Genomic DNA, 14,589 nt, shown 5'->3' with positions numbered 1-14,589 from the left:
ATAGTAAATGACATCATTAGTACATAATTGTTAATTCAATATTTATTTATGATTGAAGTATTGATTATCTTGCTCTCTTCCTGCTACACTCATTGCGTTGGTGCTTTCCACACGACAGATTTTTGGGATTGACAACACATAGTGTAGCACTCGGGTATTTATTTGTATTGTGCATCATGTTAGAGCCCACTCATTTTATATCAAAAGCTCCTTATCATTTAGCAGTGTTTAGTCATAGCCCGTCTTTTTTTAGGCATCCTTTTAAAGCAGGAAAGACTCCGGCTGTCTTCGGCTCAGTTCTCTAGTTTCAAAGGGATTTAATTGCTGGAATAAAATAGGGTTTTGAAGTCGCATTTCGTATGAGTGAAAAACATACCCAACATCGGGAGTCTTCAGATTGTATCCCACTTCATCTCAATCAAATTAAATTTAGTTTTATTTTCTTATTTTGATCAAATGTATCTTAAGGTTCTTTCACATGCAGTATCAGCCTGGCGGTGTCGTCCGCGTCTCAGACACAGCTGCTGTTGTCTCAAGTAATCAGGCTTTGCATTCGGCCGACCACTCTTGCCTCCCGTGGTGCTGATGGCTCATTCGGAGCAGCTGAACAATAACTTTTAAAAATAGAAGACCTGTGACAATTTTAACTCGGACAGGATATCCTGCACTCCGATCTGGACTGTTTCCTCCAATTAGTGTCTATTAAACCTCCAGTTGTGGTAAAAGGCCTGTTTACGCCATGACACTGTGGCACCATCATTACCAACAAATGCATGGAAGGCTTATCTTCAGAGGAAGAGGCGAGGCAGCGGCCAAACTGATAAGATGGCCACAGGGGGTTTCCATGGTTTTAGGAAGGGAGTGTTTTTTTTGTTAATTTTTTGTTTTTACCAGATTACAGTCCAGTCCCAACTGGCCAATCAGTGCCCTGCTGTGAGTATCGGGGCTGCCGATTCGTGTGCCCTGCTTGCTTTCTTCAGATGATTGATGCCTCTTGATGTTTTTACCGGTTAAGGACGCCACACGTAGTTTCTCAGCTCTTGTGTGTAAACATCTTAAGGCACTGATTCTGGTATAGCAGGTTATGAAAATTTTTTTTATGTGGAAAGACATTTACCCTTTCAGGAAGCAGTCGTTATCTAATCAATTTGTTACTTGAACATGGAGTCCCACTTTACAACTGTTCACACAGGGTGGGGGTGAATATCTACTCAGAATTGTAATTCCCTTGCATGTCTTCATTATCTGTAATGGCATTTCAAGGGTATGCCTTTTGTATGATGACAAAGACAGGTTTCTGAATTAGTGGTTTGAAAAACACTGGAAGTGATTTGATCTAACAGTTGAAAGCATGCGATCATAAAAGAACGTCTGACACTTTCAGAGATGTCTGTTTAGCTTAGAGAATGAAATACAAGGCCACAGCAAAGATAATTTTCTGTCATGATATCTGCACAGCAGAATTGCTTCAATTCTGCCTTACCGACGGCTTGGCTTTGCTTTTTTTCCTTACAGATGTCCAGTGTCCACTAAATACCGAACTTCTGCTAATTAATAACGTATAAATTGGTATTGCCCTGCAGTAATGTGTTTGTACCTTAGATCAATCAATCAATTCATAGTGGTTTATACAGAATCGCAGTCTAACATCATACATAATTGACAGTGGAAAATTACAGTCATTCCTGGTGACTCTGAAGTCCTCTCAAGTGGCTTATTAGTTACAATGAAACCGAAAGTCTATAAACGTGTCTTAGATTGAATGATAATTTAGAATAACCCGCAGTTAAACGAACGGTTGACACTAACTGCTCTCTCCCGTTCAATATTGATCGCGTGTGTTCAAAGCCCTCTTGTATCTGTCGGGTATGGTGGCCAGAGACATGTCACCCAGTGCTGCGCTTTTCAGTGACACGTCTAACTTTAGCTTAAGTGACCGAAGCCACAGCTTCCGCACAGAGAGTTCTCTACTATTCTTTATTTGCCTGCTCACCCACACGATTTGCATATGATTTCTATTGACTAGAATCATACAAGCTCCCAGGCTGCGATAACTCCATTTTCCACTTCAGCAATTTAAATAACCCGATAGCAGTTTAAACATTTATTTCAGGAATTAGGCTTGCGATGCATTCTGCAATGATGGAGGATGTGTAATTTGAGTTAGACGTGCCTTTGTCACCATGGTTTTTGAGACGCACATGCAGAAGGAGGTAGGCAAGGATCACTAGAAATGACTGTCGTGTAAAATTATTCTGCCACACGACATTTAAAGTTGCTTATCAGAAGGTAAACATAGCAGACCTCCACTTTCTTCGTGAAAATATGTCAGATTTTAACCTTTTCAAATAGTTCTGTATATATAAATATTTGCCCAGCTTCCTCGGCCCTGGTGCCCTATAATAAAGGTTGACTTCTGATCCATCTTGCTCTTATACCAATACACAACTTCCTCAGAGATATTTTCCAGTGTCTACACACTGCAGACTGTTGCTCTTACGTTCTTTAAAAACATAAATTTAATGAGTTCTACCCATAAATTAATGAGTTATGCTTTCCGGGGCACACCTGATATTTTCCCGTGTTGAAGAATTGTTGGTCCAACTCAGAAGTGAGATGCTGAAATGCCTTTATTTGGGTTGTCCGTTCCACTGGGTCAAGTTCCCCCATTTCCTGCATCCTCATATCCTGCATACCTACATTTTTCAGTGGGTCCCCTAGCAGAAAATTAGATTTGTAATTACCAGGAAAACACTTTATTTTTCATCTCATTCTGCCTTCCCTTCTTCCTCCACAGCAATTCAGGAATGCAATTGTACGTTGGCAGCTGTTAAGTGCCTTTTCAATTCAGGCTTTTCTTTTTTGTGAATCGGCGTCTTGAGACGAACAGAAGATGTGCTTTTAAACTGGAGAGTTCCTTTCATAAGTAGCCTACAACGCCAGTCATTTGATGTGCTCTTAGTGTGATCTCATTTAGTGGTTTCGGCATTTCCTCCCTGTTCTCTTCCTTGCATTCAGGCACTGTCCTTCAGGTTACATAACAACCGAGCAAGGTATTTGTGAATTAACCACACAGGAAGGGCAGCTATGGTTAATATTCATACAAATAGAATATTAAATAATAGGCAATAGAACAACGTATATTAATTTAAAACCTTTAAAAAAAACAACAACTTCATTATCTGTAGTGCCTCAGCATTTTAAGTGCAACACAAAGCATGACCTGTTATTAAACTGTTCTGGGGAAACTACCAATACATCTTATTGTATTTACTGTATTTTTCCCCATGTAGATGGTAATAAAACTCATTGAGTACCTATGATGAGATTGAGTGGTCCAATTTCCAGTGGTAATGACACTCAACCTTAAAATTAGAGTGCAATTTGTTACTGAGCAGCATTTCTATATTGGATCTGTTGGAAATTAGAGAAATTAATTTGGGGGGACGTCCGAGGCCTGAAATCCACACATTGTAAGGGCACAAGTCACATTATTCCTTGTGTTTCACTGCTCCAGTACCGTTTGCTGTCATTGTTAATGGAGCCCACATAGGCCGGCTCATTGTGAGGTTAATTCTCAGTGCCCTCGGAGTCCTTTCAATCCCTTCTCTAATTAATTCCATAATGAGAAAGCCTGATTGATTATGCAATACACTCCGTATTAAAGGACACTCCTGGTATTTATATATTTCTCAAATATATGTTAGTTAAAAAAAAAAAAAAAAACGACTTTAAAACTCCTCAGGATGTGGCGTTGCCAATTTAAGAGCAGCTCCAATTAGGCGCAGCACTTTGCCGGCCCAGATTAGTTCTGTGGGAGTCGTGTCAGTGGAGGCCACAGCATCTGATTCCTCGGATCAAAGAGCTGCCTATTACTGTCGCCGCATGAAATCAATCCTTTCGGTTTGTTTCTTTTCCCCCCGCTGGATATTTTTAGAAACAAAATCATATTCCCAAGGAAGTCACGTCCCAAATCTGGTGTTTGCTGTTCGTGGCAGAAAGTAGACACACATTCATTGTATGAAAGTAACGAGGCGGAAAGGAATAAATCGGTGCTTTAATTCTGACCTTTATTGGGATTTTGCAGTGGAAACTGAGATCAGAAAGTGAAGGAGTTGCAGTATTCAGCTGTATCTTTCTGATCTTAATTCAGTAGTGCATACCCTGTAGCCCCACGTGGCCCATTTCATCTTCCACTGGGAGGTCAGTGAGGTTTCTTAGTTCCAGATCAGGAATTGATAGCGATTTTTTTTTTTTTTTTTTTTTTTTTTTTTTTTTTTTTCTCTTCACAATCAGCCAGAAGTTATTGATAAGCAACATAACAAAACATCATGTGAATACTTGATTATAATTTTCTTTTCTTACAGAGTAATCATTGTTTATTCAGGCGATTTTGTTAGGATTTTGCTACAGGATTAATTTAATGCCCATCTTACTATCCTGGAGGTTGTTTATTTAAAGAATAACTAGGAGCTGTTGGTATCAAAGGAGATGATGTGGCTTCTCGGTGACTTTTAAAAGTTGCCAAGGCTACCGCGCATTATGACCGCTTCACTTGACTTGCATGAACCGAACCCAAGCTTTGACATTGTCTCAGGGGGGGAAGAAAAAAAAAAAAAGCAGAAGAATGAAGACATGTTTACAAAGGAAGAATAACATTGTATAAGCAATCTCATCTTGACAGGATCAATTGGACTTCTTATAAATCAATATGTGCCCTAGTTGGCAGCCATTTCAAATGCTTTTACACCATCTAAACTGTCTCGACAGGGTTTCATACGTTAAAAAAAATCTGCTTACCGCCAATGTGTGTCCTAATCAAGTTAGGATGCTGGTCTTGCTTGGTGGCTGGACCACTTTGTCAAATTGCTTGTAACCTACAGAGACAAATCCTTCTGCCACGATTTCTCAGCTACACTTGTCCCGGAGATAAATTACCACACTGTGCGTAAAACGTTTCCCGTCAAATGAATGTCAGACCTACTTTGTTTCATATGGATTCTGAAATTTATACAATGGAAGGTACTGTTGCCCAGATTTAATCAGGTATGACCCATCTTGCCCATGAAAATGTGACGGAACGTGTAGCAAGAGTACATTTGAAATGGTCTTCGTAATGTATTGGAAAATCGCGTTCATTTTGTTGCGAACTTTAGAAATATTTATAAAAAATAACTTGTTTTTTCAACTAAGGATAATTTATAGTATTGTAACATTTGTTATTAATATACATTTTTTTGAAGTCTCAAATATGAGGAGGGCATAGAAGGTTTTAGAAAACCTGCCATGGAAAAACATTACTTGATGTGCAGCTTGGTATATTGCTAAAATAACATAATTGTTTTCATGTTAGCTTTGTTCGTGACATGACTTTTACTTGGTCTGTGCAAATATATTTCTACCAGTTGAACCTCAACCCCACACTGAAAGGAAACCGTTTTATTCTATATTAATCTGATGTGTAAAGGCTTATTTTACATCTTGATATATAGAGAAATACTTGTAAATCATGCAAATTCTACTCGCCTTTTAAATTAAATCACCATACAGGGAGTGCCTCTTCTGGTAAATCACCAAAAAAATGAAAAGGTCTTCCAAGCACAGAGCAGAGATGAAAATTATTTTTCACGCCAGGATGTATCGTTATGACTTTTACTCGTTTCAGCACAGCCTGTCAATTTGATCTGTTACACTGCCACAATTGTTACCGTACACGTCGTTGACATTAAGTTATGTCTGTGCCCCAATTCTTGGCAAAGATCGTAATGACTAAAGACCTTGTTCTTGACTATGAAATGATAATGTAAGGGTAGGTATGCAGTCAAATATGGTGGCACTTGAAAACGAGTTTTAATTAGATGGTACCCAGGGTATCAGGGTTCACTTTAAATGTTGATTCCGGCTTCCAGAGAAACCGTGTATTTACTGAGGCATTACATGGTTAAAGGCACATAAGAGTTCTTGGTGTTGAGGACTATCGGACAATGTTGTTTGAATGCCAAGGCGTGGGTATTGTTGTTTTAGGCGTCCGTACTTTATCGTCGACCCAAGACTCAGTCCAGCGTTAGAAATGTTTGTAGGTTGACACAGATCGTGCAACACCCACATCATACCCGTCGCTTTGGTTGTGGATGCTCAATGAAACTAACAGTTGTGTAAAAGGGTGCTAAAAGATCTTTACTAGACCTGCATGTTAGATATGTTGATCATGCTCAAGTAAATGTCAAAAAAGGCTTCCTAGAGACATTTGATAATCCCATAGCCCATTAGTTTGAGTAAATCTACATTTTTATATGCTGTAATATTGCATTTTCTGTTTATAACCCACATCTCAATCTTAATCTTGCGAGTACACATTTCCCGCAAAACTGAAGTTTAACCGAAGCCCAAGGTAACTGTTGTGTATATATCACTGCCAAGCACAGACGTATTTCCTCATCAGCTCTCTAATCATCTTCTTCATTAGCTTTGAGAGAGAGAGAGGGAGGGAGTGCCGTTGTGCCGGAGTGCTCATGTGGTGCCCATGTGCTCTTGCGGATCACTGAGCTCTTTGATTAACTAACCAGCATGACACACAGAGAGATGCTTTTTGTAAAAAACACAAATCCACTCACTGTGTTCTGTGGGGAGAAAAAAAATGTAAAAAAGCATCAATATAGAAGTCAGGTGGTACTCCGTTAATTATTAGGCATTGCATAACTACTGAGGAATAGGCATGCATTTATGTTGTGGTTAGGGCTCAAATACACATCAAGAGCTTGTGTGTGTGTGTGTGTGTGTGTGTGTGTGTGTGTGTGTGAATTGCTTCCAGATCATTTAAAATTTTTGTTTCCTGTCAGGTCTAATTTAATTTTCCAGTTTACTATATAGGCCTGCATCAAATCTCTGACCTACCCTTGAATCATAAATTATAAACCTGTACCCATCAAGAGTTTGTTTTATTGTCACAGCGCATTATATATTACTTATCGATAAGAATGTAAAAGGGTACAATAGGTAACCGGTAATAGTATGAACGTTTTAATGTGACAGTGGTGTTTTTAACAGTATTGAAGATTCGATTGAGGTGACCAAAGAGAAACCTGTTTTAAACGCATGTTTTCTTGGATCTGAATGTTTAAATTCAAGCTTCAAAATCACTTTTCATTTTGGGATCTCCAAACTGGGCCCAACAAGGTAATTGCAATAAGTGGATTTTTTTTTTTTGAAGCACACATTTAATCAAACTTATTTCTTTATTTCTACCGAGTTGTTAAAAGTAGGCCAGAGAAAACTACTGGAGAATTTCAGCGATATTTTTAAACTTGCTGCCAATGTTTCATCATTTCTAATTAACTAGGAATTAACTTTTGATAAGCTGGGGAGAGACGGGGCTAAATTGAAAGGAAGAAACCGTGCTAAATTAACATTGGCCTTTGAGATATTTTTAACTCTTATTTCAGTGCTTTCTATATGAAGGGAAAAAGGTTATCTTCTGTACCTTGTACCTATATGGTCAAATTTAAGCTCCCGGTTCTAATTTGAGACAGAACTAATTTCTAGTCATGGCTTTCTAGAATGTATTTTTAAAAACAAGGTTGTTGAGTATTGAAATAGTTTTGCAAATTAAATAAATGAAAGAAACAAAAAAAAACCCCCAAAAAAAAAAACAATACCGTGTGACCCAGAAGAGTAAAAAGTCAGGCAAATTACTACACTTAAAAACCATGACTTATACAAACGCTCACACACTTATTTTGGTCTCAGGATAGGAAGAGGTGTCAAACAATATGTCTGGTATTAAAAATGAGGCTTTTATTTTCTGCAAATATGAAACCATGTGTACGCCAGTCTCGCACTTCAGCTAACGAGTGTGATTAAAAAAAAAACCATATAACTTCACTGAGGGCTGGCATGTTCTCTGAGCGTCTTTTAATGCCCAACACCCCTGTGTCCATTGCATCCTAATACATTTCAGCATTTTCCGAAATTATACGCTGGCATGCTACAGTATTTAGCAGCTTATAAAACCGGTGCACATTTTTGAATGCGTCTTGGTCTGCTACTGCAGTTAACTGATAGTCAAAGCAGAGGTGCTTCATCTGTTCCCCGCGGTTGAACACAACGACAAGAACAAGAACAAAACATTCTTCCCGGCAACAGCCAGATTACCATATCGGTGCCTCCGGGGACTGTTGTTTACTTGAGTAGAAATCATCGGTTTAGATGCGACACATGGGGGTTGTTGTTGCAGGCCTTGCGTAAGTGTAATTGTTTGAACAAATGCTCTCCCTCGAAGCAGCATTAGTAACACTTTGGAAATACCTGCGACTCGGACGACACAATCTGCTCCGTGGATGAGGGCTACGCTAGCAGATGTGAAACTAGTCTTGAGATTAATGTCCTTGCTCGCGGGCTCATCACGAATCTTTTACACAACATTAAGCATCAAGCTAATTAGCCGATCAAAGGTGTGAGATCGGGATTCCTCCAATTCATCCATTATGCAGAAACCATACTTAAATTGGAGGTGGGGGAAAAGGCTCAGCATTGTTTTGTTGAGTAATTTCGAAAGCAGTGGCGGCTATTACATGAAACGTGAAACAGCATATCCAAAATACATAGAACAGCATCCTTTATCAGATCTGTGCTACTGGGACTGTTCAGCTTCACAATCATGATATTTTGACATGTACAGCTTTTATTTAGTGCATGACAAACCTACACAAACCTGGAGGGCTGTGTAGGAACAGAACAGACATCGAAACGGATTGCTTTAAAGACCATGTTAGGATGACAATTTGCAGTTTAATTCATGAAAGTATCGCTTTGCACAACACATGAATTATAACAAAAACTAAACGGTCGTAAACCAGTCCACGTTCCTGTGCTTCTAATAACAATGCATTAATGCACTTGGCTTCACCAGTCGAGGTCTGACCAGCCTTTGTAGTTAATTTTCAGTCTCAATATCTCGCACTTTTACTGCCTCCGTTTGAACACTGGATCTTCACCATTTTTGGGCATACTGAAGAAATCGTTATTATAATGGCCCTTCTGTTGTTCCTCCCGAGTCCCAACACAATTTATTTTTTAACACGGGTCCTGTTGGAGCACTTTAAACAAGGCTGAGTGGCCAGTTTGTTGTGGCGCTGTGACTAGCAGCTAATCCTTCTGGAAATGGCTCCAGGATATTTTATTTTGATGTTCCCACTAATGGTCCTGCACAAGGTCTTAACTGCCAGCTTTGATTAGTGTCTGGGGCGGTTAGGAGTACTATCTGCCTGACGAATTACAATGTTTAGCACACATACCCTTATATAGCCCAGTAATAGGTGTTGGAATCTGTAGCAGCTGGCGTGCAGTTGCTCACATTGGCAGCCACAGGATAAATCAAGAGATTTACTCTTCCTAGGTATGTAGATGGTAATTAGTTCTAGCTATGAAAGTACAGTTTAACCAGCTTGCATGATGACGGGTTCCTGTGCTCACCCGGACAGCAGTAACTCTGTGCCAGTTGAACTGGGGCGTGTTGATACCCGTACGCATACAATGGAAATGCACACCAGTGTAGCTGACAGCGTTTCAAGCACTTCTGCTGTTATCATAAACGGCGCCTGTGTTAACGGATTGTTACCTTCCGTTGATACTAGGAGTTTGAGAAGGCAAACTGCACAGATAAAACTGGAGAAAACGTTCAAATATTTCAGATTGTGATCTGTGCAAATGTGTCAACCGCTTGCGTTACATTAGAATACAAAGAGAACGAAACGTATTATTTTACAGGGAATTAGAATACAATGCAGAGATCATTCACACTTTTCTTTCTTGTACCTGCTTATATGGGATCTAAGTTGAAGAGCAATCAACCAGTGTGCTCCTCAGGGTTTTATCTTAAACTCTTCATGTTTATAAGATGGGTTTACTGACTGAGTCCAACTTTAGCCTCTGTTTCACATACATCTCCAATAGAGGGACGCACAGTGTTTGTGGGACTGAATGCGTGCCTGACGCGCCATATTCCTCACTCAGCCGTCACCCTTGGGTGTCTGTCAAGGCATAACTGCCCTCTTAATCTGGCAGATTGCGTTTAATGCACAAACTCGTGCCAGTTAAATAGCCTGTAAATGTCGAGGTTGATTTGTTTGGTAAATGTAAAGGTCCTCCATCTCGTTTGTTTTAAGTAGTGGTGCCAGGAAACTGTTGATATTATGAAGCTGAACTGTTTTTTTTCTGTTTTTTTTTTTTTTTTTTTTCCTTCTGTTTTGCAACCGTTAACCTGACTGTTTAAAATAAACTTAGTGTAATTAATTGAAAACAAAGAAAGAGGACGTCTTTGTTTACTTCGAGTTCTGTGTGTCTGTGTATAGATTTATAAACCGTTAGTTTGTGAGGGTAATGGTAACTTTCATAATACATTTGCTTGCAGATTTGCTTTTGTCAGATAAGAGACCCTAAAGAGAAGAATTAAATTGCCTGCTGAACAGTGCAAACAACTCGTTTTTCCTCGTCTACCTTTTAACATGGCAGTGAATGTCCTGTGCCGCCCAGCTGTTACACGACGCGGTTGTAAACCTCGAATCCCCCCGTAACGCCCAGCTGTGAGCAGATAAGGCCTGTCTTAAAGACGTCCTCTTTGTTTCCTTTGCAACGTTATTCAGCACTTCTCCTTTTCTGGTTATAATTTCATCTTTTGGATTGGTGTAGTTTGTCTAAAGATAAATGGCATTCGTTTGCTCATTGTCATACATGTTTTAAGATAAGTCCAATGCACTTCAATTCCCTATATAGCCCATTGCAGCCTTCTTTGCATTTCCTCAGAGTTCCTCAAGCTAGTTTTATCACTGGGCAATTAGTGTCTCATTTTAAATCACTTGTATTTCTGTACTGTATTGCATTGTTAGTAACTGACCCTATCCCTTTTCTTTTCCAGCCTGACAACCTGCAGAAGACGTGGCTTCGGGAGTTTTATCAGGTATTGCACGTTCTCTTTTCTTCAGCCACCTACACTTTGTGATCCGTATGTTTGAAAGAAAGCTTGGATGATGATGATTCGCTGCATGTTTTCATTCTTCCCCCGCCTCCCTGTCTGACACACTCATCTTTTTAAGTTTTCTTTCTGTCGCTGAGTTGGTTCCCTACACGTGCGATGCCATCTTCAGTGCTCGCGGGCTTGTGAAGGCCCATATTACTTGATTGTGTGTGTGTCATTTCATTTTGCATGATTTGTGCCTTAATTTTATTTAACCTTTATCAGTTAGTAGAACAGGCAGGAAAAACACCTTTTTCTCTTTTCATATCTCGCCTTTGATAGAGAAACATCAGAGAAACCACAACTCTTTCCATTTTCTCAATGGGGAAATACATTCGGCTCGGCTCAGAGTGTCAGCTCTCGGTGAAAGGAAGATGCACACTTCTTTTCCCATCTTGTTCAAGTGATTATGATGTTAATGATAGTGAGAAGTCTCAAGTGTGGGTGTTTTGGTTTTTTCCTGTGAGATAGTCAGGTCTTTTCCTCAGTCCAGCAGAGTTGATGGCTCATGTTACGAGTGCAGTGTCAGGACACTGTGAAATTTCCCTGCAACGGTGTTTCTTCGATGGTTTTGAAAGAAAACTAAAGGGGGATATTGTGGACCTGTAAATGCCCACAAACAATATGATCATTTAATTTGTGTGGGAGTCCTGACCCGTCTTGCAATCAGAGGACTGAACTGGGCCGAAATAGACAGGTGCCCACTGGGGACAAACCGAACACAATCGGATTCAAAGCTCTGGTGACTTTAACTGGATTGTACATCTTTCCTTTTTTCTTTATTGCTTACAGAAACACTCCTGTCATATCAGAACTCCCAAAGATGCGGCAAAGTAACGATCTGTATGATGCTGGTTTTTACATTTTGTCTTTTGCTCTTAATGTGTCATTTAGTCTTTTAACTTGAAGAAATATGTTAGACCACACATTTAATAGAAATGACATTAATACCGACATAAACCTGTTAGAAAACCATCTATTAAAAAGATGTGTAAAGGTATCAATGGAAAAATGTCTCGCTTAGAAGCGTACAGTATTCAGGGCAATTGCAATCGGTTTCCTGTCAGGGTGGTTAACTCACCTGGGCGTGGCGAGTGTGAGGGTGCAGTGAATGATTTCATTTTGACTTTTCAGTGCTCGCAGTTTTAATATATAATCTTTGAGACGTGTTCAATAGGGAAGTGTGGGGGGGAGTTCATTGAACTGAGCAGGTGAGCACAGCTGGCTTCAAACCAACAGGTGTGTCTGCGGCCCGGTCACCGGGGAGCAAAACTGACTTGGCAGAGCAGGGAAGGCAATAGCATGGCTGCAGTATTGATCTCCTTAGAGTGCTAAAGAGCCTCTTGACAAAGTAAAGACTCTGCACTTTTCCTTTGTACTTTTCATTGACACACACACGCATTATACATATATTACAAATATATATGCAGGTACAGGTATAAGTCGGTACCATTATGTTACATCTGAACACGATTCATATTTTTGTCCCCCTTCTTGGCTTCCTCAAGGCGTGAGATTGAGTTGATGCTCCTGCACTTTAACTCGTATTTTAGGCCCAGGGAAAACGCCCAACTGTCATGGTGTCACAATCAACTCGTAATCTCTTTATTGAGCGTTTGAGGTCTGTGCCGTGGCTGTTCTGCAAGCACAGGGAAAGCCCTGGAGATGTTATTCCTGGTCATCTGGAGCTCGGCCAGCTCGGGGTGCATGGCCGGGGCAGGCCTGAAGCCCTCTCTTCACTCGCTTTGAGACGTGATTTACTGTAATACATTGTGTAGTTATTGTACTCTGTTGACCCTTATCAAGTATTCCCTTTTATGCGCTGTAAAGGGCAGCATGTGTCCGTGAAATGGCAAAATATGAATGGGGATTGTGAGGTATAAAAATAATAGTATTAAAAAAACTGCAACATCTGGACTCTTTTTTTTTTTCTGGTCTGACGCTAATAATGAATGGTTTTTCTCATCATATATTAATCAAAGAGGGCTTCTAAAGAGGTGTATTGTTAACATATAAGCAATTAGTGACCGTGCTCAAGTGTCTGACGTTTGAGACCAATTATATTCTCCTATGGAACAAAGTTCTCCGAGGTCTTGAAGCCACAGCTATGTGTGAATCATGTTAATTTAAGATGACAGACTCTCTCTCTCTCTCTCTCTCTCTCTCTCTCCCTCTGTGTAAATTTGGAGATTTATGAAGCCCGGCGACTTTGAATGAAGTGGAAATGACTCGGCTGCAGCTCGGCTGTTTTAAAGCGAGCTGCTCTATTATCTGAGGCAGGCCCTGCCAGCTGCCAGGCCCAGCGCGTCATGGAAACTTGTGGTGCGCCGAGCACACAGCGGCGTTCAGAGAGCACCTTGCGCCGACAACTGCGGGCCTAGATTGTCAGACTCCTGCAAAATCCTGCATGTATCTTGATGTGGCGCTACAGTTAGACTAATATTTGACCACAGAAAGTTGAGAGAGAGGGAGAGAGGAGGTGAGCCTTAGTTCAAAACACTCACCACAAACGCAGTGGCTTACTTTGCTTTTTGCACAAAACTATGACTGTTAATTGTCACCCCTTTCCTTATCAATGCTTTGTGTTATGGTCTTAAATACATCGCATCCTTTTCACATTGAGTTTGTGACACTTTAAATGATTGTTTAAAACAAAAACAAAAAAGATTCAGTGTAATTACTCTGCAATGTGCTATATTAACCTCTTTGTTGTTAAAGTTGTGTGGTATCTTTTTCCATACACTGCTAGATAATGTTTCCATAACATCCTGGAACAAAAAAATGTTGCTTGACTGGCTCTTTGGTGGTTTACAGTAGTAGGATATCCTGCAAGCCTGCTCCCCGATACAACAGAGACGAGCTGTGTGTGTTTTTCTATAGTGTGGATGTGCAGCTAATCGGGTTGTTTTTAACTGTGGGCCACATTGGGTTATTTGTTTTGCTATGCATTTTCCTGGCAGAAATAGAGCACGTGTTACAGCTATTTAAGAAGGTTTACTGTGTTTCTGATTATCAGTTGCAAATCCAATATAATGTCTGTAATTTTGTATATTTTTGGGAAGTGGTGGCAAAAATAAATTTTAAATATTATATATACTTATAATACATTCTCCCTCTCTCTCTCATATATAGCCTATACTTTCAGGAATTATCTGGAATTATTAATCTTACAGACATTTTGAAATCCATTGTTATTTCATACTGTTAAATATCAACTCGAAAAGCAAACGGTGGCCGTGACATTTGAAATGTGGTGACTGTGGCTAAATCCAAAAGAAAATAAACCAGAAAAAACCTGAGTCGCCTGAAGTAAAAGTGTGTTGCGATGCACGATTTAAAAAACTAAACTAAACGAACAACCAGCAAAAAACAAAAGTAGTTAGTTTTTAAACGCAATGCTTTGTATCAGCTGATTCGATGGAAAATGCATTGAAGACTGGGTTACAGGGCATTAGTTTCCTTCTGCAGCACACGTGTGTCAGCGCTCGACGCGGCAGAAGTGGAGCATGAATGGAAAGTTGTGGTGAAGCGGAGAGAGAGAGTGTGTGTGTGTGTGTGTGTGCAGGCCTCGGCATACG

The 14,589-nt window shown here is 40.0% G+C and overlaps 1 protein-coding gene across 5 annotated transcripts in view; it reads left to right on the top strand.

Moving 5' to 3' along the window:
- inpp5a (inositol polyphosphate-5-phosphatase A) overlaps positions 1-14,589 on the top strand; it is a 117,692-nt gene that overhangs the window by 23,712 nt on the left and 79,391 nt on the right. For all 5 annotated transcript variants that reach the window (XM_066693120.1, XM_066693123.1, XM_066693121.1 and 2 more), the window contains exon 2: positions 10,913-10,954. In XM_066693120.1, the coding sequence (XP_066549217.1) occupies positions 10,913-10,954 (42 nt within the window). The remainder of the gene's footprint in view (positions 1-10,912; positions 10,955-14,589) is intronic.

Source organism: Amia ocellicauda, chromosome 20 (assembly GCF_036373705.1).
Source record: "Amia ocellicauda isolate fAmiCal2 chromosome 20, fAmiCal2.hap1, whole genome shotgun sequence".
NCBI classification, from domain to species: domain Eukaryota; kingdom Metazoa; phylum Chordata; class Actinopteri; order Amiiformes; family Amiidae; genus Amia; species Amia ocellicauda.
Note: the sequence above shows the minus strand (reverse complement) of the source record. Positions and strands in the feature narration are given on the sequence as shown.